Here is a 17,212-nt window from a genome sequence, read left to right on the forward strand (position 1 = left end):
CACAGCCATGTAAGGAGTTACTGTTTTGATTTCATTTATCAAGGTTTGAGATATTGCAGACACGTGGATTTCTAGGTATGTGTAATATATGCTCCTGAACACCATTTAAAAAAATGAATAATGTGAATTGGAAGATTCCTAACTCCTAGAAAGTGTTCCTTGATCTTTTGGTTCCTTCTTCCTCATTCTGGAGGGTGATAGTCTTTAGTGTTCTAGACCCAAGCCATAAATGGGATTTCCTTCTGTCCCTCACGCTCTCTCCGAGTCTTGTTGACCTCCTTTTCTTTCTGATGCTGTGGATGCTTTAGGTCAGGACAAGCTCTTGGCTCTGATTTCATAGGGCCACAACCCTTTACCCAAAACCCTTGAGGCTAGATGTGTGGTTCATGAATTCAGATTCTTCTGATTTTAAACAGGAAATCTGGACCCTGAGCCACATATTCCATACCATCACCAGCAGGAGCTAGAATTGCTCCCCAGAATCATATCCTTTAATATTTCTGCAGCAAACATACGAATAGTCATGTCTAGTGGGATAACTAAAAATTATGCAGAGTCTCATATCAGGTCAGGGCAGGTTTTGTCATAAATGACTCTAGGTCAGGTCAGGTTTTAGTGCCACATCCATTATTAAGAATAATTTTTTTTTTTTTTTTTTTTTTTTTTAGTTTTTAGAGCTTTTTGGCTTTGGAATTGAGGATAAAGGATTTTGGACTTAGAGTTAAAAGATGGTGTGCCTGTTACATAATAGTTCCAGGAAGGCTTGAGGCTGTAGTCATCCCATCTCTAATTTATTCTTCATATCAGCACATTTCAAATTTTGGGCTTCTCTAGCCTTGCTACTTAATTGCTTTAGATAAGGATCCAGCCCATATAGTTCAAACCATCAGCACTTTCACCTTCAACAGTGGGATCTGGCTGGAGCCCCAAAGATCAAAGATGCAAATCTGGTTACGTGGTATTTTTTCCCACTAATTCTGTCAATGGCTCCTGTCTGCCCACTGGAGAGATTCTTCACATGAGGAGTTTGCAGTTCAGGGTTCTCTATGGCCCGACCCCTACCTGTCCAGTTCCCCCTCAGCTGCTGTTCCCCTCTCCCTCCTTCACTCTCAAGGTCAGATTTAACAGCCTACCGAATGTTCTCTCTTTTCCAACCTCTGAGCTCACCTGTGATTTTAACACTCTTCCCTTGGGTCAGCTCGGTGAGTTCACACTTGTTCGTGATGCAAATCAATCATCTCCACACCAGTGAAAGCTTCTCAGCTCCGTCAAGGTAGAGTTTCTGGTTTTTTGTGTGTTGCCAACGTAGCTGGTGTATATATAAATACATATCAGCACCATATTGATGGCGTTATTGCAGATATTATCCACCTGTCTGTATCTCCACCTAGGCCGTGGGCAATCCCAAGGGCAGAGACCATGACTCCATCATCTCTGTATTCCCAACATCCAACCCAGGACCTGGTGCATTTTTAATACATGTTATTTGAAGAAAGGAATAACTGGAGTATAGTCGTACCTTTAGTTTAGTGTTTCTGAAAAGTGGTCCAAAGCCTTACTGTTACATAAATACCCAAGGTCTCTTCAAAAACTTCAGGTTCCAGAGGCCCTAAATGGCCCCAATAGAATTCCAGAAGGGGACTCTGAAATCTGAACTTTAAAGCCAACTCACCAGGTATTTTGAAAGCTGAAAGCTGTTATTTTGGGGGACTTTGAGGCATGTAGGATTTGTAGCAGAAAGGAACTGTTAGACTTCAGGTGATTTTCTTCTATTATCCACTTTATAGTTTTACCGCCTAGCCCTCGGCCATGGCAGCCGCACACCTGAACTGTTCTTTAGATCCTATTTCCTCCCTACGTCCCTCTTCAGCTCCTAATCTGTTTTGTAACAAGAAACCCTCCAAGAGTAATCAAGTGCACCCCCTCTTCTGATGCTCACAGCAATCCTCAGGTACACGGCGCTTCACGTTTATGAAGGTGTGGGGGACGACGGAATGTTGCTTATTACATTATAGACTGACTCTGCTTTGGGAGTGGGGGGCATTATCTATGGAATAAAGAGCAGACTTGTGTTGATGGCCTTGATGAAGGTTCCTTTGGCTACTCAGAAGCCCTTTTCACTCATTTGTCTCCAGAACTCTATTCTGGAGAGCTGAGATTGCTGGACCGCGCTGTGCCAAGAAAACGTCAGCCAGTAGTACAAGAGTTCCTCTCTTAGATGGGATTGCTCTGCCCAGGGATGTCTTCACGAGAGTGGAATGAGGCATTTTTTCTGCATGGGCAGGCAGGACTGATAGTCTATTATATCATCAAAGGGCAGACTTGAAAAAGGAAATGGAACTTTCCTTCATTCTTCCTACTTATTGCTACTTAAATGATGACCCTTAAGAGCAAAAAAACCCCAAGTTACTTATTTTTCTAAATTAAAATAAATGTAGGCATGAGTTCCCCTCCCTGCACCATCCTCCCATCCCCTCACCCACCAAGGTTGGAGAAAAGCCCAGTTTGGTCACTATCGTCAGGGAGTCCTTTCTTTTACTTTGTAAGAATCCAAAGGTCATAGTCCAGAAACTTGGAGATGCTCATGGCTACGGCTGTGCTGAGGAGGGAGGGTGGGAAGCTTATGCCCTCCGTGCCTGCACCAGGCCTGGGGCTCTTTTGCCAGAGCATCTGCTTTTCTGTTCTCCGCCATTCAGCAGCAGCCTGAGAGAAACCTTATTAAGTCCCAGGGTCCTGGATGGGGTAGAGGGCAGATCTTGCTCACTTGTAGAAATACTCAACCTGTACTTTTCCAAGGCTCAGGGAAACCGTGATGCAGGCCATCACCCCGACCTGCAGTTTAAAGCACGAGTTCCGTCTTCCATGCTTCTGAGAGACATGACTTTGGTGGTCATCTTCCTGGCCCCCTCATGGGAAGGAGCTTTCAGACCTTTAGAGACAGGTGGAAGTAGGGAAAGGAGGTGACTTCTTTTAAGTCCATTCTAGTAAAAGAGCCCCTAACAATAGTCGATTGCTTTTTTCCCTTGATAACTCACCTTATCATATAAACACCAAGGGAAAGAACAAGACAGGGACAGATTAGATCGAGACACTTGCCAGATCTTGTGTGTGATTTTTGCCCGTGACTTGTTACCTCTAAATGTCCCTTTGCCTTCATTTTTGTCTTCCTTTGTGTAGGAGACAGGCAGGTCCTCTTAACAAGGAGGGTCGCGTCTCTCCTCTCTAGTAATGTTAATGGTCATCACCTAGAATAGGTCCAGTGCAAAGATCCATCTCTCATTCTTATCACTCCACAAGGTATTATCATCCCCATTTAACAGATGAGGCTCACAGACGTTAATTATTTTCTCAACAGCCAGTAAAGAGTAGAAACAGAATCCAAGTTAATGTCTACATAACTCCGAAGCCCACACCCTTTCTAACATTTTCCTAAATCTTTTGCCATTAGACCTAAAATACAACCTCCCATAATGGCCTAACCATGAACTTTGAATTGGTGCAATGTTCACTAATATAAAGCCTCCAAGCTCTCTGATGTAACTTCTTGTTATTATGAGTCTAAGGAATATGGAATAATTCAAATAATTCTTGCAGCATTGCAGGGGAATATATTTCATTAGCTTATTTTTATTAACATCCTGTAGTTAATTCCCTTGTTTCTTCTGAGAGTTCTGGTTTACAGATAATTAAATCCATGCTCTTCTCTGCTCACGGGTATAAACTGGACATCCTACTGCAGGCTACTCTTGCCATTCTGTGCCTTTCTTCTCCTACATATGTCTTCGTAACATCACGGGTCAGATGGTTGGAGGACTCTGTTTGCCCAATAACATAAATGTTTCCGACTCAGCTGCTAAATGATTTTCTCCTCAACTGAAGTTTTGTAGATTTTTCCTCCTGAATTGTCTAATTTTCTTTAGATTGTAACATGGCTATTTTAATCATAGCACACAGTGCTGCTTGTAGAGGTCATCAAATCACAGTTCCCAGGGCAAGTATTGGAAAAGCATCACTGCGTTTGGTTCATCTCCTGCCCATTGTATTTCCTGGATTTCATATGTAAACTTCTGTATTATTTAGCAATGACTGTTTTGCAGATTGCCCCATAAAAGAAAATTGGCTGGCTCGCTTTTTGATGACATTCTTTAAAATGTGACTATCCTGTTTTCTAGACCAGCTAGGTAACGGATAGGAAATTGGAAGTAGTTGTATTACCAGGGAAAAAAAATGTAAGGTGAGAAATGGGAGCGCTATTTGAAAGAGATGGCTTTCCTTATTAGACTCGTAAGTCAATAGATTCCTTACCTTCTCATATTAGGTGCTGATGAGACACAGTGCTGGACATTTCTTAACCCCTTGTGGGAAAATTCTTCTTCTGTCCAGGGATCTAGTGGGAGTTGGAGTATGCATTCTGCGCCAGTCCATACAGCTGATTGGATTGGGAAGAGCATCTGGCCATACTACAGTAGTGGACTAGAAGGGGGGCTCAGAACAAAGTCTCTGCCTATATAGGGAGGATCTGGGCCAACTGGATCACCATCTTTTAGAAATTGGAACAGTATAGCTAAGATCAAGTAACTAGTGGCATGTGTAGAAGATGGAAGTCCATGCAGTAGAGAGAGGTCATAGTGGACCAAGAGGGAGGGTGTCACAAGTAAAGGGAAGCGAGTCTCTTCCTCGGCGCTGCCTGCGGAGGGGGCAGCCATCTATTGCTGGGCATCATGACAGCCCTCAGACCTCTGGTGGAGCCCAAGATCATTAAAAAGAGGACCAAGAAATTCATCTGGCACCAGTCAGACCGATATGTCAAAATTAAGCACAACTGGTGGGAACCAGGCATTGACAATAGGTATGGTACGCAAAAGATTCAAGGGCCAGATCTTGACGCCCAGCATAGGTTATGGGAGCAACAAGAAAACAAAGCACATGCTGCCCAGTGGCTTCTGGAAGTTCCTAGTCCACAGTGTCTAGGAGCTTGAAGTGCTGTGGATGTGCAACAAATCTTATCGTGCAGAGATTGTTCATAATGTATCCTCCAAGAACTGCAAAGCCATTGTGGAAAGGGCAGCCCAACTGGCCACCAGAGTCACCAATCCCAATGCCAGACTGCATAACGAAGAAAATGAATTGACAGCTTATGTGCGTGTCATATTTGTGTTAATAAAAACCATAAAACTACCAAAAAAAAAAAAAAAGGTAAAGGGAAGTTAGAAGGAAGCCAAGTGGTAGACACAGGAAGAGTGAAAGAGGCATAGAGAGGAACAGGCTGAGAGAGAGTAGCTGGGTCCCATGGATGATTGAGTAGAAGAACTAGTGCTTGTGTAACCTCAGGCCCTAGAATTGGTGTGAACCTGGGCTTTTCTTTCTGGGCTTCTGTGAGGTCTTTTTGACATTTGTGATTGCTGCTTACTCATTCCTATGGGTCTACTGACAATAAACTAGGTTCTCTGAAGGAACTTGAGATTTTTCAACTAACCAGTATGCCTAGTGCTCATTTTAAACAGCGTTTTTTTCTCAGTTCATATTCTTTCTTTTATTCATTCGTGCAAGAAGTAGGAAGGTAATAGCAGAAATTTATTTTTGAGCATAATTCTACTGGTATGAAGGACATAGGGTTTATTCTTTTAGCTTTCATTAGGAGGAATTTAATGTTGGATACAATTTCTGGGCATGAAGGTGAGCCATGAGAAGAGATAGCAATCGGTATATGGTGATTGTATCTTATAAGATCAGGGAAGATCCTTTAGGTAAGAATAATCATATTGATGATGAACTATACTTACAGGTTAAAATTATGTTTATTCAGCAATGTCTAATCTACTCGGCATTGTACGTTAGGATATTTAGGAGGAGCTGTCGCTTAAATAAGGTTAGAATTCTGTTGAGCTTCTTTCTTTGATTTAACTTAGCCTGGGAGGTCTGGGACATGATGCAGGCATATTGGAGATGTGCTCTCCTACTTCTAGGGTAGGGAGGAAACCAAGCAAGTGGCTGAGAATATGGCTGTTGATCCAAAATCTAGCTCCACCATTTACCATGTAAGAGTTTGGACAAGTCCCTTAATCTTTAGTTTCCTTATATACAGACTGTAGTGTTGATACTTTAAGGATTAAATGAAATGATATGTTAAAGGATGGAACACGATCGTTAGCATTCAACGAAGGGTTCAAATGAATTTTGACAATTACAACCCTGATGCTAGAATGTTATAGTTGTCGTGTCTGTTGTGATTATTGCTGATGCTGGACAGCATAGACCCCAAATGGCTAGCTGTTACCCAAGGACCAAATCTGGCCTGCTATCTGTTTTTGTAAATACGTTTTAATGGGAGACAGCCACATCTTCTCATTTGCTTGTTGTCTCTGTCAGCTTTCATGCTACCACAGTAGAGCTGAATGGTTGCGACAGACCCTGTGGTTCACAAGACCTAAAATATATACTACTTGACTCTTTATAGACAATGTTTTCTGATCTTTGCCACAGTGGAAATAGGAAACAGTAAAAGCTTAACGGAAATCTGACCTTGAATTCTGGTTCTGTTCCTTAGTTTAGGCAAATTGGACAAATTTCCCTTTGGGACACAGTTTGCTCGCTGGCTACGGTGACCTGCAGATAGTCATGTTAATGTGTTCACATGTGAAGTCCCTTAGTACAAAATAGTCGTTCAATAAATAGTAGTGTCAGTGTCTTCCTTATATTCTTCCTTCTGCTTTATTTCCTACTATAAAGAAGGTAGATTGGACGGTTCTGGGTTTAATTTCACTACTTCAAAAAAATATCAAAGCATTGTAATTTATGTTTATATACACACTATCATCTTCCTACAAGGAGGTAGGTGTACTTTGCCTGAATTCTTCGAAGCAAGTAGGACAGGTAGCAACACAAGTTAATACTGAATTCAAATAAAAAAATATTCTTTTCCAAGGGGAAATAACTTGTCTTTCAAATTTACTGGCAAATTCAAATTTGTATTTCTTTTTTTTTAAAGATTAATTTGTTTATTTTTAGAGAGAGTGTGTAAATGGGGGTGTAGGGGGGAGGAGTAGAGGAAGAGGGAAAGGGGAGAACCTTTAATGGACTCCTTGCAGAGCCCAAGTCCGGGCTCCATCTCATGACCCTGAGATCATGACCTGCGTGGAAACCAAGAGTCAGATGCTTAACCAACTGAGCCCCCAGGCGTCCCTCCAATTTGTATTTCAAATTCAAATTCATTAAGCAAATCTTGTAAAGCAGAATGTTACATAAATGTACCTGTAGTTTCAAAGTTTTATTTATTGTGCTTAACATAAATTGAGATAACATGGTATTTGCATCATGACTCTCATAATTCTAAGGTTGACAAGATGTATTCTTTTTGAGTGGTGCTAGTTGGTCAGGCCTATCTGGTGGACAGATGGAGGAGCAAATGTGAGTCAGAGCTTCCACATTCTGTAGACAAGTACAGGGACGAATTTATCAAAGGCAAGTTCTCTGGTGAACTGAAGGCTGAGAATAGCGTGACATTTTCATGCAAATCACTCTTCTTGCTCTTCAGTCTTGAATATGTTTAGTTGAATTAAATTTGTCATACTCATAATCACTCATGAATAACTAACATTTCCTATTTCCTGCTAATTCAGAAAAAGACCCGCCATCTCATTTTTAGAAATTAAATACTTATAGATATTTCTCATTTTCAGTATATCAGAGAGACAAATTATTAAATATATATATATGCTGTGCAAAGTAGTTTTGAATTTGCTTTTTTTTTTTGAAATTTTTTCCTTTTAAGACAATTCTTGGCTTGCTTATCTCTGTTGACTCAATTCCCATAATTTGGATATTCTTTATATACCCCATGTGAGCCTGTGTCCTGTAGAATGTAGAACATTGATAGTGGAGCCTGGAGATAGGGATCCTAAACATTAGATCTAATTTTAATTTTTTTCCCTCTTTAAAACTAACTTCCAAATTCATTATTTTTAACACTTTTGCCAGTGGCCTACATGAATCTGCTTAGGGTCTACAGCCACAGAAACATCAGTCAGAGAGTGGAGGCATTGCCTTGAGGGTATCTTTCAGATGCATTCTCTTTAAGAAGTGTTATTTTTGGGTACATGTATTAAGTTGTCCACATATTAATTAGGTCAATTTGTGACAAAGCTAGTGGGCTCAGCAAAGCAAACATGATTTTTGTAGAGAGGACAGGATAATTCCCCACCAAACATGCTATTTTTATTAATTTTTTTAGGGAGTAATTTCATCTCGATACTTCCTACACTCCATCGGTGTCTGAGGTATAAGATATATATCGTAAGGGATCCCTGGGTGGCTCAGCAGTTTAGCATCTGCCTTTGGCCCAGGGCACGATCCTGGAGTCCCGAGATCAAGTCCCACATTGGGCTCCCAGCATGGAGCCCGCTTCTCCCTCTGCCTGTGTCTCTGCCTCTCTCTCTCTCTCTCTCTCTCATGAATAAATAAATAAATAAATAAATAAATAAATAAATAAATAAATCTATCTTAAAAAAAAAAGATATACATCGTAGACCCTCACTAACAAACTTGTGGGGGAGAATAAATGAGTTTGCAGCACTGCTATTTCAACCTGCTTTAATACATTTTTGATTATATGAATAAATAAGCCATACCGACTATAGACCAATGGGCCCTTCTTAGATCCTTTTTTTCATATAAAAGGAGAAAAGTAAGAGTTTGGAAGATGTGAGGCTTGGATCCTATTACTGGCTCTGACGCTGCTTGGCCAGGTGGCCTTGAATAATTTCTCTAATTTCCCTGGCTCTTGATCACCCTTTCTGCTAAATGAGAAGCCTGCATCAGATGATGTCTTAGCTCCTCTGGCTTTTAAATTTATTGAGTATGTTTCTTTTTGTTCCATATATTTCAGTAGTTCAGAATTATTACTTAGGCTGCATAAGTAGAACTCATACAGAGAACTTGTCATTTGTGTATTAGGATGTTAGAGAGCTTCTCTAGGTTTCCTGTGGTAATGATATTGGCTATCCAGAACCTTCTTAGCAAAGCTGAAAGGAATGATCAAGTTTCATTCTATAGGAAATGTGTTTGCTGGTCATAGGGTCTCAGTAATAGGTTTAGACATGATTGTACAATACGAATGTGTGTTCACTTAAATATTGTTACTAATCATAATAACACCACTTTCTTTTGAGGATGCATTTTGATTTTTGAGGTTGTGGTTAATGACCAGTGAGGTAAAACATTCATGCAAGCTCTCAACCAGTTGCTTGTGGCCCACCTTTGATTTTCGTGCCAGCTGTAGCAGAGTTCCAAGTCATCTGCTGCTGCTGCTGTGGAATTGATTCTTCATTGTCTGTGGTATCCTTGATGCCATACCCCTAAAGAGACTCTACCTCTTCCCTAACTTTATCTGCTACTTGGGATCACACTCCACATACATGATCTGCACTCAGGTTTTTGTCTTGGCTCTGTACTTGGGGTCACCCCAACTAAGACAAGATCATCTGAATAATGGCATATTATTTCCTTTCAATATCTGAAATAAATGTAGGACAGGAAGTACAAATTGTGCTGCTCTCTAGAAGCTGGAATAAACACCTTTGAAGATGTTATAATCTTAATTATAAATAAAAAATTAAATGACCTTGGCTCACTTTCAACAAAAATCTAGCTGTTTTTTAAAAAAGAGATCTTTGCTGCACCGTGGTATCTCAATCTTTTTTGAGCTTTTAAATCTTAACCCTCCAAAGAAGTTGAACTTGACTAGTGATAGCATTTGCTCTTTAGGAAGGCTGGGGGCTGTTTAAAAGAGCAACCAGATATCTTGTACCAGCTAGAAACTGTGTAGAAATGAGGCTGATGGTGAGAAAAATGCCACCATAGCAGTCATTTGTGTTGATATCTGACTCTTGATCTCATATCTTAGAAAGTCCTTGGATCCATAATTTAATTTTTAATTTAATTTAATTTTTCTTATGATACTCCCATATAAAAGTTACAGCTGTCATTTATTTGCAATACATCTGAAGAATTTAAGAGAATGTGAAAATTGTTCCGGAATATTCTTTGTTCATGAAGCTGTGTCTTGGTTCATCAAAGCCTTGACTGGACTCCCTAGCAATGAGATAAGCATAGACCTAGAAGAGACCTTTTGAAAAGATCATTGGCTGTAGTTCCCTATTATACAGTTGAAGAAGAAAGGCATTGATTTGTCCGGGGTCAGACAGTAGCAACAGATTGGACCTAGGTGTCCTGCCTCAGTCTTCCGGGACAATGGGGTCATATCAAATCCTGAGGTTCCAGTCGGGTGTGCAAACTTCCCGTAATGTGTTGGCTCAGGTGGGCATACCGTTATTAAATATCAAAAGGGAAGAACAGAGCTAAGATTGGGGTGTACGTCATTAAGGGGAAGCAAGGAACCATTTGATTTTGCAAACCACCTGCAAAAATAATAAAAAATTAACCAAGTTTTGTCTCACTGCATATTCAATGGGGGCAAATGTCTACTGAATGTAGAACTTGAGATAAGCTTAGTTGTTTGTTCGCAGTTCAGAGTGAAATCTTAAAAATCACAGATGCTTTCTTCAAAATCATCATTATGATTGTGGGTTAAAATTTAATGTTAAGTTAGAAAACTTTGTACACATTATGAAGTTTCTGAAGGTACTTGTTTTTCTGTGGGTCATTGGGTGATGCCAGGAGAATACTTCTTGTCCCTAAATTTCTTTCTCACTTGACTTCCTGGCTCTAACGCTTTTACCTTTTGGGTTATGATCAATGTGGACAGCTAAAGGGACCTCAGTGATAGGCAACGGTTTGTCAGCTTGAACGACTTATTAGTGCTCTAGCAGAGACGAGCAACGTGATGGAATGGGTCGCAGAATGGGTACGTTTTGATGTAAGCAAGAAAAAAGGAACATTTCGTGAAGGAAAGTCTGCATCATGGTGAGGACAGAGCAGAAGCTAAAAGTTTTTAAAAATGAGAATGTTTACAAGAAGGATAGTAGAAGCTGTTGAATAATAATATTGACCATCCCACAGTTTGCCCTGGTGTATAATAATATGTACCGGCTTTGGGTTTTTTCTTTCCAATATGACATTGGAAAAGTTATGACATTTACAAAGTGCTTTACAGGTTATCATGCTCGGCCACAGCCATGGCCTCATTTAAATGACAGTCAGCCTGGACAGGTACTAGAAGCTCCATTTTCATAGACAACGACATTGAGGCCCAGGGCTATTAAATGATTTGTCCCTGGTTATATAACCAGTGTGGGGCAAAGCTGAGATGCCAATTTGCATCTTTTGGTTCTGAATTCTGTGTTTGTTCTCCTGTGCCACGCTGGGTCGGGGCAAGAATTTATGCTTCAGAGTCAGATGACCCAGGCTGGAACTTGCCACCTTTTTCCCCCCCTAGCTGTGTGACCTTGAACGTGTTACTAACTGTTCTGAATCTCAGTTTCTTTACCTATGAAAACTAAGAAATAATAATAGCTACTTACAGGATGGTTGTGAAGATTCCATAGGTAGAGCAAGCAAAGCAACTGGCTTAATTCTGGCACATGGTGGGTAGCCCATACATGGAGCTATAAACCCCTGGCAGAGATACCTACTGTCCCTGTTTCCCGAACTTTTCCTACATTTAGATATGGAAGGATGACTCAGGGCAGCTTTTCAGTTTATTCAAGGATACCGTGTGTTTTCTTGGTTTATTTTAATTATCTCCTGTGAAGATGGGTGTGACGTCTGTGTGAATGCACCTGTCCATGTCTTGGGGGTGCACCTGGACACACATACCCACCAGTACCTGTGTGCATGTGTTGGGGGTGTGGCGCTGGCTCTCCATGTTTCTTTCTTTTTTTTTCTCCAGGTTTCTAGCCTCTGGGGTAGCAGATACAGTGACCAAACGTGGAGAGCATCTGTCTGCTGCAGGTAACCGCCAACTGGATCACCAGCATAAATCAGACTCAACCAGGTAGATCCTAGCTCAGTCATTGACCTTCAGAAGCACAGGCCTCGTCCTCTTAAAACACTTTGGTGACACATAAGCTCCCAGTCGGAGAGTGGAAGCTTTGGGTGACTCCCTTTAGTGAACGAAACTATTGATTTTTGAGGAGACTATTTATACTCATTCAAACTGCATTGATTTTTGAGGAGACTTTATTTATACTCATTCATTCTTTCTTGAAGTCTTTTAGAATCACCTCGATGAAAACCATTACACAGACTAAGCGTCACTGCATTTCTGATCTATGGCACAGAATAATTTAACACTTTATAAATAAGTTTCATTGGTGCACAAATGGGAGAAGCACCCTCTGCGGAAAGCAGGGCAGGAACTTGGTTGGATTTGACCATGAGGTGGCGCTGCGGCCAAGTGGATGAAGTATTGTCTCAACTGAGTGTTTCCCCCTAACTATATGGCATTTAATTCCTTTCTTTAAATATAGAAGAATCTACCATTCACCGTAAAGTAGGGTCCTGTCGCTCATTGTATTTTAAGAACACTGTGGATCAGGAGTGAGTCCTTTGACCACAGATCCACAGTCCTTCACGCACTGCGTGTCACTGGGGGTGAGGGGTGTATTTTTAAAAAGCCTCAGTGGTCAGAAAGTCCCCAGACTGAGAAAGGGGGCCCAAAGGTACCATTTCATTCAGGGTCACTCAACTATACATAAGGACCACCGTTTCCACCACCCTCACAGAATGGGGTGAAAGTCTTGCCACAAAATTGAGGTGAACTTCCAGTTTATTTAAAGAGCCGATGCTTCTGTTACATCTTAATCCGCTTTGACAGCAGTGGAAGGTCAGAGACACATTTAGAACATGAATTCACATTGTAGTTGACGGGATACAGACATGCAAACGTGTGTATATCTATATACTGAGTGTTTGCCTCAACGACTCTTGCTTTTTCTCCATATAAATATATAAATATCGAATAAAGTGCATGAGAGCGTGTCTGTACATATACACAGATACATGTTTGTCTATATACACTCGATAGATACCCGTGGAAAGAAAAAGCACACACATTTGTAATATATCTGTAGTCAAAAGACGTCTGTCAGGCAGTATTTATGTTCATTCTGGTCAAGATTGAGTATCCGGGGCTAAAAATCTGTGATCTTTTCTCTGATACTTAATGAGCTGGGCAGTTATAAACTATGGCAAATACATGGGAGCAGAGCTTTGGAATCACGTGCATTTTTATCTGTTCGTATGATCATTAAAGTGGGTCAGTTCGAATACAGCCCGGATAGGAGTGGCTTACTGTAATTTCGAGCTTTGAAATACAGACCTTCCCGTGTGTCCAGAAGGGCACTGTTGGAGAGACTCAACGCATTTCCAAATTACGCAGTGGCCTGGCCCACGGTCTTCAGTTTTCAAAGCTGTAATATTTTTCAAGGGGCTTAGAGCAAAAATTTTTTTCAAGTGGCTTAGAGCAAAAAAAGTTTTTCTTTTTTTTTTTTTTTAATTTCAAAAAAAGTTTTTCATTTAATGGAAATGCTTCAGTATTGTAATCGCATCTCATCTAACATCTGTTTCAGTAAGGTTAATCTAGAGTGATATCAAGGTGAATTAACTGCTGTTAATCTTTCTCTCTTTAGCAAACTTTTCTATGAAACATTATATTATTGCTTTAAAAAAATTTTTTTTTTGTATTAGGGAGTCCAGGGTCAGTGAGTAATAATTAGTGTTTAGGGAAGTGAAACAAAAATTTTCCTTAAAATGTTGGTAGGGATAGGTTGGGTCCAGGCTGAGGTGTGTATTTCTAGACTAATTGCAAATTTTGGCCTCCTGTAGTATTCCCCGCCTCGCTCCTTTGGTCGGTATTCCTTGGCAACCAAGGGAAACCTACGGAGAAAACCGCCCTCCGAGTCCAAACAAGCCTTTTTTTTTCTGAACCAGGTAAGAAGAAAACAGTTGAGAACCAATTCTCAAAATGTCTGCTGATTAATATTTTTGACAAGGACCACTCCAATTAGGCCATTTTCTTTAAAGGAGCTTGCTGCAATTATTTTTAGATCCTTGGTACCTAGGACATTTCTTCACAGATAGTATACACCCAGTGGATGATTGTGAGACCAAAACTGGACAGTTTTAGTAGAGAATATAGATTGATTGATCTGAGAGCATCAATTTACCTGACGGGTGCCCACAGGAAAGCCACGTGCATTTTTACAGAGACATCCCAAGACTCTACTGCTGTCAGTAGCCAAAAACCTGAGTTTACTCCTCAATCTTGACACAGTGACATCAATACTGCTTACTGCTCAAAGGGGGGCATGCACGGTGCAGTCATCAGGGAGCGAGTTACCAAACACCGCTATGGTGCTGTTGAGGAGAAGCAGTTTCCAGAAACGTATTTGGCAATGTTAAATTATCCTTTTTGATAGTTTACCTAGTAGAACAAACACTAAACAAGACCACGCTGGAGATTGAGCATAAAGCACAAGTAGTAGAAGAGAAAGCAGCAGTAGTGATTAAATAATTAAATAACACTTTGAAACTTTTTCACTTCTGAGAAGAATTAACTCGAAGTGCAGCAAATGCCAGCAACTTTGTTGGGTATTTCCAAATGACATCTGTGAAAAAGCAGGGATGAAAAAGTCGTCAAGTATTTCGTTTAATGCTCTTAGCAATACGATTTCGTAACACTGTCCTTAGTGTCTATTTTTTTTTTATTGTTGTTCAAAATATATAGCATAGTAAGTTTCAAAGAGGGTTTTTCTTTACGAGGTCATTGTAGTCAACCAGTTTTCACTACGTAGAGCGATTGTTATTTACAGCAGTAGGCAACCAACCCTTGCCATCAATTAACAACACGGTAGCAAGGTTTCCACTTGAAATAGAAGGTAATTTAGAATTATTTGTGGCCTCATTATAATTATACAATAAAAGCTAATTATTTTAAAGACCTATCATTTACAATGTTAAAAACAAGTATTGTAAAGCTCACAGCCGAAATGCTGTCAGGACATTTTTGAAATGCACGTTTTGTGTCATTTAACCCTGCTTTTTTTTTTTTCTTCCATTGACAGAATAAAATGAGGCATATAAATATTATTGTTGGTTCTACTAGACTGGCTTTTTTTTTCCCAGTCTCCCTATTTTATTTTATTTTTTTCCCCCAGATAGGTGAAAATTTGCCCAGTGTGCCCTCTGTCGTTGCTATGGCAACTGGTCTATCACACACAGCTAACCTTTTCATTCACTGTGTTAATACTGTCTGTAGGAGCGTCTTCTGAATGTTGTTTTCCTAGAGCAACCATGCTGTAGTCATTATCTGTGCTCTTGGCATCTTTCTTTGAATTCTTTTTTTGTCCCATTTGGAGTTGACTAGATTTGTAGGCCAAGGCCGGTATAGTGTTCACTAAAATTAACTGCAATGGTTTTTTATTTTCCTTGTACTGACACTGAATATACCGGGAGAAGGCCGACCTGTAGGTCTTGTTGAACAGTGTGTACACTAGTGGGTTGACCGCCGAGGAGAGGTAACCGATCCAGACAAACACGTTGAGCAGGGCTCCAATGATATCCTCGTTGCAGGACTCTTTGCAGATGACGGCCATTATGTTCGTGATGAAGAATGGGCACCACATCACCACAAACAGGAAGAAGACAATGCCCAGCACCTTGCAAGCTTTCTGCTCGTTGCTGATGGACTGCATAGTCCTCCTGCCGTAGGACCCTGGCTCCCTGTGGATTGATCGTTGGAAGAGCTTTTCCGAAGACAGGGAGCTCTGAGGGAGGAAGCTGAAAGACGCTAGCTTGGCCCGTGTGCCAGGATCACTCACACACAAGGTGGCTTCTTTCTGGAGCGACTTGATGGTTAGAAAGTAGGTGATCACCATGATGGTTAAGGGAATGAAGAACGACACGAAAGAGCCGATCAGGACAAAGTTATCGTCGGCAAGGAGGCAGCTCCCTTCCTTAAAGACCTTGGAATCATCCTGTAGCCCGAAAACTGGTATTGGCATAGATATACCTGGAGTTGGACAGAGAAGAGCACATGAGTATTGAGGGGCTGTCTATGGGGGAGCACCGCTACACAACGGTGGCTGCGCACAGGATTCTATATCGACGTTGTCTAAAAGCTCAATATATACTTGCAGTGAGAATTTAAAATTCTCTTGAACTTACAAGATATTATGTGGTTATTATATAAATTTAATATATAGTTATCTGTAGTGACATATTCGTTACATATAGTTGTAGTATATATACACACATATATAAAATATAAGCTATATATAACGTATGGTTTCCCGTCCTTGTACGTCACATTGGCCCATAGAGATAGTCCTTTACTTACAAGGAAGTACAGGGGGGTGCCTGGGTGGCTCAGTTGGTTTAGTGTCCAACTCTTTGTTTTGGTTCAGGTCATGACCTCAGGGTTGTGAGATTGAGCCCCCTGTCAGGCTCCACCCTCAGCAGGGAATCTGCCTCTTTCCTTCTCTCTCTCTCCCCAGCCTTACGTCTCCCCGCTGCTCACATGCACTGTCTCTCTCTACAATAAATAAATAAATCTTTTTAAGAAGTACAATAATGGGCAGCCCAGGTGGCTCAGCAGTTTAGTGCCGCCTTCAGCCCAAGGCGTGATCCTGGAGACCTGGGATTGAGTCCCATGTCAGGCTCCCCGCATGGAGCCTGCTTCTCCCTTTGCCTGTGTCTGTTCCTCTCTCTCTCTCTCTGTGTCTCTCATGAGTAAATAAATAAAATCTTCAAAAAAATACAATAAAAAAGTACAATAAATCTAACTCATAAATTTTTTCAATCTTGCATTTTTTTCTGATTACAACGTTACACTTATTAACTCAAGAAAATACATGGAGTCACACAAAAATAAAAATGACCAGTGAAGCTGCCATCCAGAGATAATCACCATTCACAATCGGATGCTATTTATTTTAGATAAACACACAGACACACACACACACACACACACACACACACAGCACTCACACACATTATATACTTGGGTTTCATACACAGTTCTGTAGCTATTTTTCTCCTAACATTATTTCATTAGCTCATAAAAATATCCTCATAAAATTATAAACATCTTTTCTTTTCAGAAAGTTTGAAAAATAGAAAGTAACAATGAATAGAGAATAATAATATGTATTGTTGCCAGCCAGGGGAATTATAATTTACGTGTTATGTAGTTTCTTCTTCTGTTTCCATGCACACATGTAAATATATACGTACGGGCAGTGTTTTATGTGCAGAT

General features: G+C 40.5%; 1 protein-coding gene and 1 pseudogene across 1 annotated transcript in view; one reads left to right on the forward strand and one right to left on the reverse strand.

The window, feature by feature from the left end:
• Nucleotides 1–4,721: 4,721 nt before the first annotated feature.
• LOC121476924 lies at nucleotides 4,722–14,372 on the forward strand (annotated as a pseudogene).
• The window catches only part of HTR2A (5-hydroxytryptamine receptor 2A), a 62,408-nt gene continuing 57,708 nt past the window's right edge, over nucleotides 12,513–17,212 (reverse strand). Inside the window, exon 4 of the mRNA XM_041730884.1 lies at nucleotides 12,513–15,967. Coding sequence (XP_041586818.1) covers nucleotides 15,168–15,967 — 800 coding nt within the window. The 3' untranslated portion in view covers nucleotides 12,513–15,167. The remainder of the gene's footprint in view (nucleotides 15,968–17,212) is intronic.

Source organism: Vulpes lagopus, chromosome 16 (genome assembly GCF_018345385.1).
Source record: "Vulpes lagopus strain Blue_001 chromosome 16, ASM1834538v1, whole genome shotgun sequence".
Lineage (NCBI taxonomy): Eukaryota > Metazoa > Chordata > Mammalia > Carnivora > Canidae > Vulpes > Vulpes lagopus.